The sequence below is a fragment of the Heteronotia binoei genome, chromosome 20 (assembly GCF_032191835.1).
Source record: "Heteronotia binoei isolate CCM8104 ecotype False Entrance Well chromosome 20, APGP_CSIRO_Hbin_v1, whole genome shotgun sequence".
NCBI lineage: Eukaryota > Metazoa > Chordata > Lepidosauria > Squamata > Gekkonidae > Heteronotia > Heteronotia binoei.
In genome coordinates, this window is record NC_083242.1 from 15,730,488 (window position 1) to 15,743,774 (window position 13,287).

The following is a 13,287-nucleotide window of genomic DNA, read 5'->3' on the forward strand; positions in this document are numbered from 1 at the left end:
ATAAACGTTTTTAAACAAATAAATTAAAGGGATTCAATGGCAAACACATTCCCGAGCCCTTGCCAAGGTCATGTGTGGTTCTGCCCTGCAGTGTCTCAGCCGTGTGGGCCAGAATGTCTGAAAGAGGGTTGTTGTGGTGCATGCATGCATGTGTGTGTGGGGGTTTTTTTGGCCCTGTTTCACATGTGTTTTGAATTTATGTTTTGGATGCACATAACTCTGTGTCTCTCTCAGCATGTCATCTCGTGAAATGTGCGCGTCTCTGCGCGTTTGCAACTCCAGCAAGTCTTTAACTTCCCTCTCTCTTCTCCCCTTAGCGTGCGATTGCCACCCAGTTGGCGCAGCTGGAAAAACCTGCAACCAGACCACCGGGCAGTGCCCGTGCAAGGATGGCGTGACGGGGTTAACCTGTAACCGCTGCGCAAAGGGCTACCAGCAGAGCCGTTCGCCTGTGGCTCCATGCATCAGTGAGTAACGCCGCTGCGTTGTAAAATTCTCTGCACATTTCCCCCCCTCCCTGGTATGTTTCTTGGAGGGGATGACCATCACAATTCAGCTGTCGGGATCGAGAGTTTTACAAGAAGCTCTGCCGATAGGAAGCCGTATTTGGATTTTGGCACTGTAATCTCAGCAAAAGTTCCGCACCCCTGCCCCAAGTTGGAAAGCAGCTGATTTATTTTTTCAAACCAATCTGGTGTAGTGGTTAAAAGCAGAGGACTCTAATCCGGAGAACCTGGTTTGATTCCCCGCTTCTCCACATGCAGCCAGCCGGGTGACCTTGAGTTGGTCATGGTTCTCTCAGAGCTGTTCTCTCAGGAGCAGTTTCTGTCAGAGCTCTCTCAGCTCCACCTACCTCAACAGGGCATCGGTTGGGAGGAGAGGAAGGGAAGGAGATTGTACATGGCTGTGAGACTCTTTTTTTTTAAATTTTATATCCTCAAAAACCCCTAAACAAATTGTAACCAAATATTTCGAATTACAACCAAAAGGCCTGTCCAAAACTAACCATATTTACATTAGTAACAGAAATTTATAATTCTCACATTTCAAGAGCGAATTTACATAGCAAGGATCGTTGTCTAACTTTTCAATTATCGGAAACCATTTTGCAATAAACTTTTCATGGGCCATGTAGGGATCTATAGAATTAAGACCTGATGGAATTTTTTCCATGGCCATATGGTCCCAAATTTTGGAAAACCCTTGATCAACACTTATGGTCCCAAATTTTGGAAAACCCTTGATCAACACCTAAATAATTAGGGCTTTTCCATGTGGTAGCTATGACAGATTTCGCTGCTGTCAGCAGAGTTACCAACAATGAGCGATGCCTAGATGGAATTTTCGACTCTAACCAGTTATACAATAATATGAAATCTGGAGTATATTGAATGCGAACACCCGTAATTTCTGACACCTTTTGGATAATACATTTCCAGAAGCTTACAACTTTCTCACATTCCCACCAACAATGGAAAAAAGAAGTTTTCTGGCCACACCCTCTCCAACACAAAGGGGAACAGTCTGGTAAAATACGTGCTAAACGTATAGGAGTATAATACCACCTTAAAAGTATTTTATAATTTAACTGCAAAGTATTGCGTGAAATGGTGTTAAAAGCTTCTGATGACCATATAGAATCCCCATGGTCTGCATCAAGAATCATATCACAATCTCTATGCCAACGTACAACATAAGAAGGTGGCTGTCTAAAATGATCTAACAATAACATGTGATACAATTTAGAGATAGTATGTTTACTGTTTTGGTTAAAATTAATCACCAATCGTTCAAAATCAGTTTTAGGACGTAATTTAGCTGCTAACAACATTGGGGAGTTTAAAAGGTGTGTTAGCTGAGTATACTCAAACCAAGAAGGAAGGCAATTTAGTTTCTTTCTCAGTTCAACCATCGACAAAATTGAGCTCCCAACGATTAATTGAAACAAGAATTTTATTGAGTTTCTGCTCCAAAAACCGCAAGAGTCCTGCTTTGCCGCTGGAACAAACCATGGCTGTGAGACTCTGAGTGAAAGGCAGGGTATAAATCCAACTCTTCTTCCTCCTCGAATCATAGAGCTGGAAGAGACCTCCAGGGTCATCTAGTCCAGGGGTGGCCAACGGTAGCTCTCCAGATGTTTTTTACCTACAACTCCCATCAGCCCCAGCCAGCATGGCTAATGGCTGGGGCTGATGAGAGTTGCAGGCAAAAAACATCTGGAGAGCTACCGTTGGCCACCCCTGATCTAGTCCAACCCCCTGCACAATGCAAGAAACTCACAAATACCTCCCGCCCACACAGACCCAGTGACACCTGCTCCACACCCAGAAGATGGCAAACCCCCCCCCCCCCCAAAACCCCTCCAGGATCCTTCTCCTCTATAGTTCTAAACCAGGAGTGTCGAACTAATTTGTTATGACGGCCGGATCTGACATAAATGAGGCCTTGTTGGGCCGGGCCATGTGTGTACCTACTTAAGGTTGGCTAGCAGAGATATAAACTTTTTAAAGGACACAGACAAACACAACTAAAGTTTTTTTTTTAAAAAAAGCTTAAAACATTAGCACTTGTTGGTCTGAAAGGTGCTTTCTTTGTATTTCTCCTGTGGGATCCAGGGAACTGGGCAAAGGAAGCTCTCGCTCTTTCCCTCCTTCTCCAGGGGACCAGGAGGGGGAGGAGCCTCAACCAATGGAGAAAATCAAGGTTTTGCTCTGTAGGTCCTGTGCGATTGAGCAAGTCTTGCAAAGCAAGCTGAGATACAGAAGGAAGCAAGGAGAGAAGGAGAAGGAAGCAGATGACAGCCAGTTGCTCAGGGGCCTGATAAGAGCCCTCCGGGGGCCTGATTTGGCCCCCGGGCAGCATGTTTGACACCCCTGTTCTATGCCCCCAGTGGGGCTTTCAAGTGACGTCACTGGGAGCATTACAGGGTGTCCATATCCATCTCACCTCAATTCCCTCATAAACCCTTAATGGAAATAGTCCCTTCTATCCCACTACTTCTGTGCTGCTTTCTTAACCATAGCAGACACAGCCAGGTCAGGGTGGAGAGAGAAGGGAGAGGGACGGAGAGGTGCTTCAGTGGTTCAGGTTCAATCTGATGACATCATTAGGAACGCCACTTGGTGCGCAAATCCTACCACCTCCAACTCCCTTGTGTCCCCCCAGTGGAAATAGCCGCTTCTGTCTCTCCAGTTCTGTGCTGTGTCCTCAGTTGTAGACAGGGCTTTTTTTTTGTAGCAGGAACTCCTTTGCATATGAGGCCACACACCCCTGATGTGGCCAATCCTCCAAGAGCTTACAGGGCTTTTATTGCAGGGCCTACCATAAGCTCCAGGAGGATTGGCTACATCAGGGGTGTGTGGTCTAATATGCAAAGGCGTCTCTGCTACAAAAAAAAGCCCTGGTTGTAGCAGAGAAAGCCAGGTAAGAGGAGGGGGGAGAGAGAAGACAGAGAGGGGTTCTTCAGAAGTTGCAGCCTGAGCCACAGATAATCTCTTGGGTTGTAATAATGCTTGCCCAGGGCTTTTTTTGAGCAGGAACGCACAGGAATGCAGTTCTGGCCGGCTTGGCGTCGAGGGGTGTGGCCTAACATGCAAACGAATACCCGCTGGGCTTTCTCTACAAAAAGCCCTGTGTGAAACAATGATGACATCGGGGGTGTGGCCTAATATGAAAACGAGTTCCTGCTGGGCTTTTTCTACAAGAAAACCCTTGTCCTCGCCTATTATTGGAGACAGGCATTCCCAGTTGCCAAGGTTATACCTGTGTGAGGCTGAAAGGGAGAATCATGGACAGGTTGAGAACAGGAAAGCACCGTGATACAATAACGAAACCAATAATAACAATTTATACCAAAATTTATCAATTTCAAAAAAGGTGAAATTCATCACACAACTTATATATTTCTTTACACTGGGTAAGGAAGACTCAGAACAGTAGATCCAATATACATCCAAGCACAAATAAAGCCTCATGGGAAAATTACTTCCAATAAAGTGCAAAGTGCAAAAAAGTGCTTGTATACAAAGAAGTTTTCGTTTGCGAATTGCAAAGTTCATTCCACAGTTCCTTTAGCAGAAGACTCCTGGAGCTGGCTAATGGTTTGCCGCGCAGTTTCAAATCTCTTTGTCAAAGCGGGGGTGACTGAAGTTCTTCCAAACCTTTTTACTGACACAAAAATTAATTAATTAATAACACAAAACAAACAAAGTTCCATATTATTTTGGTTTTCAGAAAAACTTACCAACATAGAAATATCCGGAGACTCATACAAGCACAAACAGAAGCTTTCACATGGCGTATTAGCGCGACAGGTCTAACAATCCATACTGTTTTTAAAGACACAATAACCAAATTGAAAACACCTGTTATATCCTGAGCCAAGCAACAACATACTTAGGCAGCATCTCTACAGGTGACAGGAACAATCCTGTTCTCCAGGTTTTTGTCCTTGGAAACCTTTGTGGGGGGTTTTTGCCCTTTGGCGCAGGTTCTCATTGCCCTTTTTCAAAGTCAAGAACACTTCTTGCTCAGGTCAGATTGGCCAGTGACCTAGTCTTCTCAGGAAGCAAGTGGTTGGATGGCTTGATCTTGGAAAGCATTTTCCTTTTCTTTTGGTGCTTTTTGCCTCCCTGTTTCACGCTGTGGGTTTTCTAGCCCTGGACAGGAGACTTCTTGGGAATTCTGCATAAGCTGCTTAAGGGTAGAAAGGCGGGTTTTCAATGTAATTAATAAGTCAAGCATTTTAGAACCCAGCCAAAACGATCCCTTGGGGTTTTGTTTTTGCTTATTGTTTTCAGCTACTCCCTCGAACCTCCTGAACTGCAACGTTAGGGCAACCTCACAACTCTCCAGTCCTTATTTATTTATTTTATTGGATTTATAATGTTAGCCCTCCTGGGCTTTTCTACTAGGGTTGCCAGACCCCCACTGGGGCAGGTGAACCATCGCCTAGACTTTGCACCAGGGCTTTCTTTGTAAAAAAAGCCCAGCAGGAACTCATTTGAACATTAGGCCACACCCCCTGACATCACCATTGTTTTGCATAGGGCTTTTTTGCCGAAAAAGCCCAGCAGGAACCCATTTGCATATCAGGCCACACCCCCTGATGCCAAGCCAGCCAGAACTGCGTTCCTGTGCATCCCTGCTCAAAAAAATCCCTGCTTTGCACCATTATTGTTTTTTGTGGGTCACCCTCATTTCATACTCTTCTGTTTAGTTGTTTAGTGGTGCAAAAAAGGGAAAAGAACAGTAAGTCACAGAACTGTAGAAGTTATCACTGGCATCCAAAGAAGAAGAGGGTATTAGGAAAAATTCTTGTTTACTCAATGGGTGACTGTTTCCTGCTGTGCTCTCAGTGTTCAATAGGTGTCAGTATATCACTGATTGCTCTCTCTGTGCATGCTGCATTTGTTGCCTTAGCAAACAGCACTGTAGCGGCACCTTGTGATGGAACAGAAGTATTACAACAAAAAGATTAAGGAGAAACACTACTCCATTTCCCCATCTTGAGAGGAACGGGTACCCACAGAGAAACAGCTGTACAATATTTGCTTGCCCTTCATTTTTTTCATATTCTGCATTTTATGTAATTATGATTCTGACGTATTTCCAACAGCCACAAATTTGGGATCTTCCATGTAGCTACATACTACTATTTGTTTTCACTGGAGATGATGGATAGGAAACGACCAGTGTTTATTTATTTGACACTTGAAAGTCAAACTGTGTGTGTGGTTTGCAGAAGGCATGGCAGTGCACAAGGAGCATCGCTTCATTTCCCTCCCTGTCTTCCACCAGTGGAAGGGCAAGGAACAGAGCATCCAGGTAGTTAGTATTTTTCCTTAAGTAACTTTGCCCTTTCTTTTCCAGAGATTCCTGCCATCAACCCTACATCTGTCGTCACAAGTACAGAAGAACCAGCAGGTAAGCACTTGATATGCTTTTTAAAGGCAAAAGAGGAAACCCCTGCTCTAGTATTCCATCTGTATTTTTGTGTACCTCATTAAGGGTGAGCTGAAACCAGGAGGAGGTTGTTTTTATGCACACACACACACAAGACATTTTCTGTTCTGTGAAATGCTTCTTTCCCAAAAATTTAGGCGGGATAGGTGAAATGAGACAAAAATGTTCTTCCATTCAGAGAACAAGCAGAATGCATTGCCCACACTCTGAATTGACTTAGTGATCAACACACTTTGAATTGACTTAGTGATCACCACATCACCTGATATCCACAGCAGAGAGAGAATGTGCTCACTATGTGATTTCCCTGATTACTTGGGAACACAGAGCCAGGAAGAAAAGAACCACCCTCTTAAAAAAAAAAAGAAAAAAAAGATATAAAAGCAGAAGCTGGCAGAGGAAGCAAGCAGTGGTGAAACTATGGGAAATGGTAAGGTCCCAGGTGGACTTCTGGAGAGCATTTTTGGGACGCTGGAAAATTCCCTTTTCAGATTCTGGGCCATACAAATCTGTAGCTCTCCAGATGTTTTTTGCCTACAACTCCCATCAGCCCCAGACAGCATGGCCAATGGCTGGGGCTGATGGGAGTTGTAGGCAAAAAACATCTGGAGAGCTACCGTTGGCCACCCCTTTAACCCTTCCTGTAATTTGGTCTGCACCTAGAACATTCGGCCCTCCTTTGTATCTCCACAGTCCTCTCACCCCAAACAGAATGTTCTGCACATGCTCTCTAGGGCTTTCCCCACTTAGGGCATCTGCTGGAATTTTAATCCTGGAACTGCTCCTAGCACCTGACATTGATTGCTAGCTAAAACTGGCCAGGTTTCCTTCCACGAAATTGGGGGAAAATGCGCAAATGAGGTTTTAAATCCTATTTATTTTTGGAATAGGGCCAAACAAACTTGATGAAAGTTCTTTTGGTCCTCTATTAAAAAAAAAAAAAACCTCCTCAAAGGAAAACCGCCACCATGAGAGCAGAAACCTTCCTTTCCACTTGCTGGCACCAAAGCTGTCAATCTGAAACCTGGCAGAAGCAATGGTCTGAAAATGGGAGGGGGGCGTGTGTTTTCTGTTGCTGCTCCATGCTGGGTTTCTGGGACTCAGAGGCCTTTTCCATCTCCAGCACTCCTTTTCAAGTACTAGAGCTTCCCCTCGAGTCTTCTTGGCTGAAGTCTGTGCTTCCATTGGGAAAATCTTGGTTTCAAAATGGGCTGCTGTAGCTCCGAAGCTCCTGTTCGATGGAACCTCTTCCCACAGCGGCTCTGGTCCTAAAGCAGGCTGAAGAATGCATCCATTTTTCCGCTCTCTTATTTATTGTATTTTTAATCCTCCCCGAAGGAGCCCAAGATAGCATACCTAGTTCCCAGCTTCTCTCTTCCTCCTTGATATGTTTGCAACAGCCTTGTGGGGGAGGTTAGGCTTGCGAGAGGATGACTTGCCCCAGGACATCCGACAAGGGCCATGGCTGAGTAAAGATTTGAACCCAGGTCTCTTGGTTCTTTGGTGTAGTGGTTAAGGGTGGTGAACTCTAATCTGGAAAACTGGGTTTGATGCCCCATTCCTCCACATGCAGTTGCTGAGTGACCTTGGGTCACCACTTTTTCTTCTTCTTCTTCTTCTTCCTACTACTGCTGCTGCTGCTGCTACAGGGGTGTCAAACTCATTTGTTATGAGGGGCAGATCTTCTGACATAAATGAGACTGTGTCGGGCCAGGCCATGGGTGTCATAAGATGCAATGCCAGGTAGTGGAGATATAAACTTTATAAAGGACATAGACAAACACAATGAAAGAATTTTTTTTAAAACTTAAAATAAAATATGCTTAAAAGATTAGCTATCTTGCAATATTTTGTTTATGTAACGGTTTCTGATAACTGACACCTCTTGCTCTGAATTATTGGATCAAAATCTGGAGACAGTGTCTGTGCTGTAGCAATCTTGAGTATGCTGTTCAGGTGTTGTTCAGCTGTGTGTCTGTAAGTTGCAAACCTACTTTTGATTTATTGACATTCATTGCAGAAATCTCATGGTCAGTGCTTTGAGCCTAAGACCCAGGGGAAAACATGAAATGGCTGGACATTGCGAGCTTTTGTACATATGTTGCTTCATATGCTGGTCAGTCAATGAAGAAAATAGAGGCATTGCTCTGTAGCTCCTGTGTGATTGAGCAAGCCTGGCAAAGCAAGCTGTGATGCAGAAGGAAGCAAAAGAGAAATAGAAGGAAACAGATGACAGTGAGTTGCTCATGGGCCTGATAGGAGCCCTCTGTGGCCTCATTTGGCCCCGGGCTGCATGTTTAACACCCTTGACTTAAAGGCACATTTGCTTAACTTACTATAGTTGGAAACCATACCACTGCTTTACATTATTGTTGATGTTATTTTTTTTAAAAAAATCTATCTTGCAGCACTCTTAGCTGATGTTTAGGAGGCAGCTGACAAGCAGAAGAACAAATGCAATTGAAAAGGGAGTTTGAAAAAGCTTCCAACAGCAACAGATTGCTTGACAAAACAGTAGGAACCAGCAAATCCAATCAAGGGCCCGGGGAGAAAAGAGGTCACTTAGTACCATACTAACATAATCAAGGTAGTCAAGCAGGTGTGGAAGGGGAAGAGTTGCCCAGGCCAGGTAAAGGTAGTCCCCTGTGCAAGCACCAGTCATTTTCGACTCTGGGGTGATGTTGCTTTCACGCCGTTTTCACGGCAAACTTTTTACGGGGTGGTTTGCCATTGCCTTCCCCAGTCATCTACACTTTCCCCCCAGCAAGCTGGGGACTCATTTTACCAACCTGAGTCAACCTGGAGACAGCTACCTGAACCAGCTTCCACTGGGAATGAACTCAGGTCGTGAGCAGAGGGCTCCGACTGCAGTACGGCAGCTTTACCACTCTGCGCCACGGGGCTCTTTCCAGGCCAGGTACAGGGGTGGAAAAGGCTCCTTCATCCACCACTATGCCTAGCAACACAGGCTAGAACCAGAAACACCCTGCTCACCAGGCACTTCACGCTTGAGGGTAAACCAAGATGTTTATTTATTATTTGTTTACAAAATGTATAAGCCACCTTTGAGAGCCAGTTTAGTGCAGAGCAGCAGACTCTAATCTTGGAGAACTGGGCTTGATTCTCCACTCTCACTTTTAATGTATTTTTATCTTTGATATGCCAGTAGAGGTCGTCCTCGTCTGGGCTTGATTCCCCACTCCCCCTTCTCCTCCTCATGCAGCCAGCTGGGTGACCTTGGGTCAGTCACAGTTCTCCCAGAGCTGTTATCTGAAGAGCAGTTCTCTCAGAGCTCTTTCAGGCCCACCTACCTCACAGGGGAGAGGAAGGGAAGGAGATTGTAAACTGCTCTGTATTCTTGGTGCTTAGGGGTTGGTGCTTGGTGCTTGTGAAAAGTCTGCCATGAAAACACTGTGAAAGCAATGCCACCCCAGAGTTGGAAATGACTGGTGCGTGCACAGGGGACTGACTACCTTTACCTTTACAGACTGGAGAGAAGAAGAACAAGACCGTAGATTTATACCCTGCCCTTCTCACTGAATCAGAGTCTCAGAGCAGCTTACAATCTCCTTTATCTTCTTCCCCCACAACGGACACCCTGTGAGGCAGGTGGGGCTGAGAGCTCTCCAAGAAGCTGCCCTTTCAAGGACAACCTCTGTGAGAACTATGGCTGACCCAAGGCCATTCCAGCAGCTACAAGTGGAGGAATGGGGAATCAAACCCGGTTCTCCTAGATAACAGTCCGCACACTTAACCATTACACCAGACTTGCTACCCTTGAACTTCCAAACATCTTGAGACAGGGAAAAAATTATTTTCCTCTTCTTACAGTTCCGATGTATTAACACCCTCCCCCCACAAACACGTGCGCACTCTGTATTGCCATGTTCTAGCCCATGCCAAGTCCTCGGGCCACACTGCTTTATCACGGGCTCCTTTGTGTATGAACTTGTGATCTCTAATCAGATCTCTGCCTGGATGGTGCAGGTGGAGGATGCAGCTGTAGCCAGGTGGTGGGAGACAGGGGCAGGGGGGGGGGGGGCGCAGAGCGCCAAAGGGCCTGCCCTGCCACCATCGTCTCCTCCTCTGGTCGTCCAGAGCGGGCATAAAAGGGCATATTGCAACCAAGTGAAAACAACAACAGTGACGCATTTTGAAAAAAAAACATAAGCCCACCCTACCCCCCACCTGTCCCCTCCCCGAAAGAAACAGACCAGAAGCATCCCTTGTATCAGCAATCACTCCAGTTTCCCCCCCACCCCAGCCTTTCTCTCCAGTCCTTTAGCACAATCACTCTTTTGTGCTGGGAATTCTGTGGGAATGTTATTTTGTGTTTCCCTTTTATACAGACTTTTGGCTCAAGAAAACTCTCCTCCTTCAACCCCCCCCCCATTACCCCCCTCCTTTTTCTTCCCTGGCTTGACGCAAGATTTGGAGCTCTCTACCTTGATTCTTGAAACGGGTCCGAGTATTCCTATGGTTTCCCTTCTGTTCTGTATCCTGCTTTCGGACAAAGACAAGCAGGTTCCCTTCAGCCATCAGCACTAAGGAGACTCTGCCTTCCCTATAGAGCAGGGGTGGCCAAACTTGCTTAACTTAAGAGTCACAAAGAATAAAATAAATGTCAGATGTTCGAGAGCTGCAAGACATGAACATCAGATGTTTGAGAAAGGAAGGAGAGGAGGGAGGAGAGATGGAAAGAAAGCAACTTTAACTTTAAATGCATTCTATAAGCTGCTGGCTGGCTTGGCTTGGAGAAGTGATTTAAAGAGAGAAATGCCTTCTCCAGATTAGCTGACAGGGCAGTGGGTGTTCCAAGAGCTACACAAGCAGCCACGAGGAAGTGGCATCGTGGCCTGCCCTGTGAACGTAGCTGGACTTCACCTTTGGTGAAAGAAGGAAGAATAACAGTGCCACGGCCATCTTTGCAACACGTGTACAAGGGTGTGACTCACAGCTGGCACCGCAGATCATCCAACACATGTGTTGCACATTGTCATTAGCAGGCAGGAAGGCCCATGCTGTTTTCTCAGACTGTGTACAGCTGACAACTTTTCAAAGGCTTTGGAGGTGGGACAGTAGAACTCTCTTTGCCTTGGGCACAGAGTGACATTTTTTTGTTCCCCCAAGACACCGCAGTGTCTGGCCAAAACCGTTCCGTTTCTGTTGCGTTTCAGGCAGTATCTGGGCAAAACTAAAACTTGCTCTCTCAAGTCTACGCTTTACTGCAATAGAAACATGTATGATTGCCACCTATTGGATATCATTAAGTAAAATTAAACACACACTGTCTAGGAGTCGGACTGCCAAGTTCCCTGGCTGGTCGGGGTTTTCCCCTGCCCCAGAGGTTCCCAACCGACCGGCCCGCATTGGGCTGGCGAAGGGGATCCTCCCCAACATTGCCAGCACAATGACATCACTCACAGTGACATCACTGCACCAGCGATGTCATGTGCCGGCCACTCTAGGTGCTTCCGGGAAAACTCTATAGTTTTTCCAGATGCTCTAGCGATTTGGGAGGGAAAACTCTATGGTCCCTAGAAAACAGTCCCCTATCAGAGGCTACGGGAGACTTGGCAACCCTATCTAGGAGCCCCATGATGTGTGTACTAGTGGATGGCCATGTGCAGGGGATGTGGGGGAAGGAGTCATCAAGATTGGTTTCTTCCCTACAGCAACACCTCCCTGCATGTGATAGTCTAATATACGAAGGTCTCTCACCCAGCAGGGCTCGCTTTCCTTATGTAGGATGTTGGTGTTTGTGAAGTTTCATTCAAAGTTTCTGCCTTCCACTTGTGCTCTAAAGCGGTATAGTCCCAGGAGACTGTACGGCCCATATCACAGGGTTGCCAGCTTCCAGGTGGGGCCTGGAGATCTGCCGCTTTTCCAACTGATCTCCAGCTGGCAGAGATCAGCTCCCCTGGAGAAAGTGGCTGCTTTGAAGGGTGGACTCTCTGGCATTGCACTATACTGAGGCCCCTTCCCAAACCCCACCCTTTCCCGGATCCACCCCCAAAGTCTCCAGGTATTTTCCAAAACAGACCTGGCAACCCTACATACAACTAACAGGGTGCCTCTGGATCTTTTCCAGCTTGCCTCGTCTTCAACAAAAATTAGAGGGCCAAAACTACACTACACTGGCTCTCTTCTTATCCACATGGGCTATACCTTCCAGTGAAGTAACCTTGGAGCTGGGTTTGGGTTCAGCCACCCACAGCTCTGACACTGTCACTGGAGGAGACCAATTGTGTGTAACTGAAGAAAATGGGTGGACTTAGCCTAGGGTTGCCAGCCTCCAAGTGGGACCTGGAGATCTGCTTTTATAGCCAGTTTGGCGTAGTGGTGAAGTGCGCGGACTCTTATCTGGGAGAACCGGGTTTGATTCCCCCCTCCTCCACTTGCAGCTGCTGGAATGGCCGTGGGTCAGCCATAGCTTTCGCAGGAATTGTCCTTGAAAGGGCAGCTGCTGTGAGAGCTCTCTCAGCCCCACCCACCTCACAGGGTGTCTGCTGTGGGTTTGGGGGGGGGGAGGTAAAGAAGATTGTGACCGCTCTGAGATTCAGAGTATAGGGCAGGATATAAATGCAATATCATCATCATCTTCTTCATGGGCCACTCTGAGATTCTGAAATTCAAAGTGAAGGGCAGGATATAAATCCAGTCTCCTCCTCCTCTGTCTTCTTCTTCTTGATGACATTGTACCATACTGAGGCCCCTCCCCTCCCCAAACCCCGTCCTCTCCCAGATCCACCCCCAAAGCCTCCAGGAATTTTCCAGCTCAGACCTGGCAACCCTAGCTTAGCCTTGGTGTCAAAAGGTGTCCCTTTACCAAAACCTCCCTTTGCTGTTAGACGTTTCCACCCCACTGCACACTCATCTGCTCATTCTCTCTCCTGGATTGCCCATCTCACAGAGACAGAAAAACTCCACAGGAAGACTTCTAGCTTCTGTAAAGCATCCAACACACCTAATTGCTTGTCCATTTTACACTTGACTATGCCACCGTTCTACTAAACAGCACTTATGAAGTTCAAAGCTGATAATATACAATAAAAGCCATTTTAACATGGTGGAGCAGTTTAGAAAAACAACCAACAAGCTGTAGTAATAAAAGAAGCAGTAAATGACCCAAGCCTTAGAAAAGCCTTAGCGAAACATGTATTGGAAAGATTAAAACCAGCAGTCAAGTTTTTTTGTTTTGTTTTTTTAAATTAAAATGGTTTCATTCAAGAGTAATTGGGCTCAGTGCCTACCCAAGGCCCTCTAAAACAAAAGAGTTTTTACCAGTCCCTGGAAGTCCTAGCTAGGGTTGTCAATCCTCAT

At 46.2% G+C, this 13,287-nt stretch overlaps 1 protein-coding gene across 1 annotated transcript in view; it reads left to right on the forward strand.

Annotated features, from left to right (window-relative positions):
* Nucleotides 1-13,287, forward strand: part of NTN3 (netrin 3) — a 205,185-nt gene that overhangs the window by 151,182 nt on the left and 40,716 nt on the right. The window contains exons 4-5 of the mRNA XM_060260674.1: nt 318-467; nt 5,872-5,925. Coding sequence (XP_060116657.1) covers nt 318-467; nt 5,872-5,925 — 204 coding nt within the window. The remainder of the gene's footprint in view (nt 1-317; nt 468-5,871; nt 5,926-13,287) is intronic.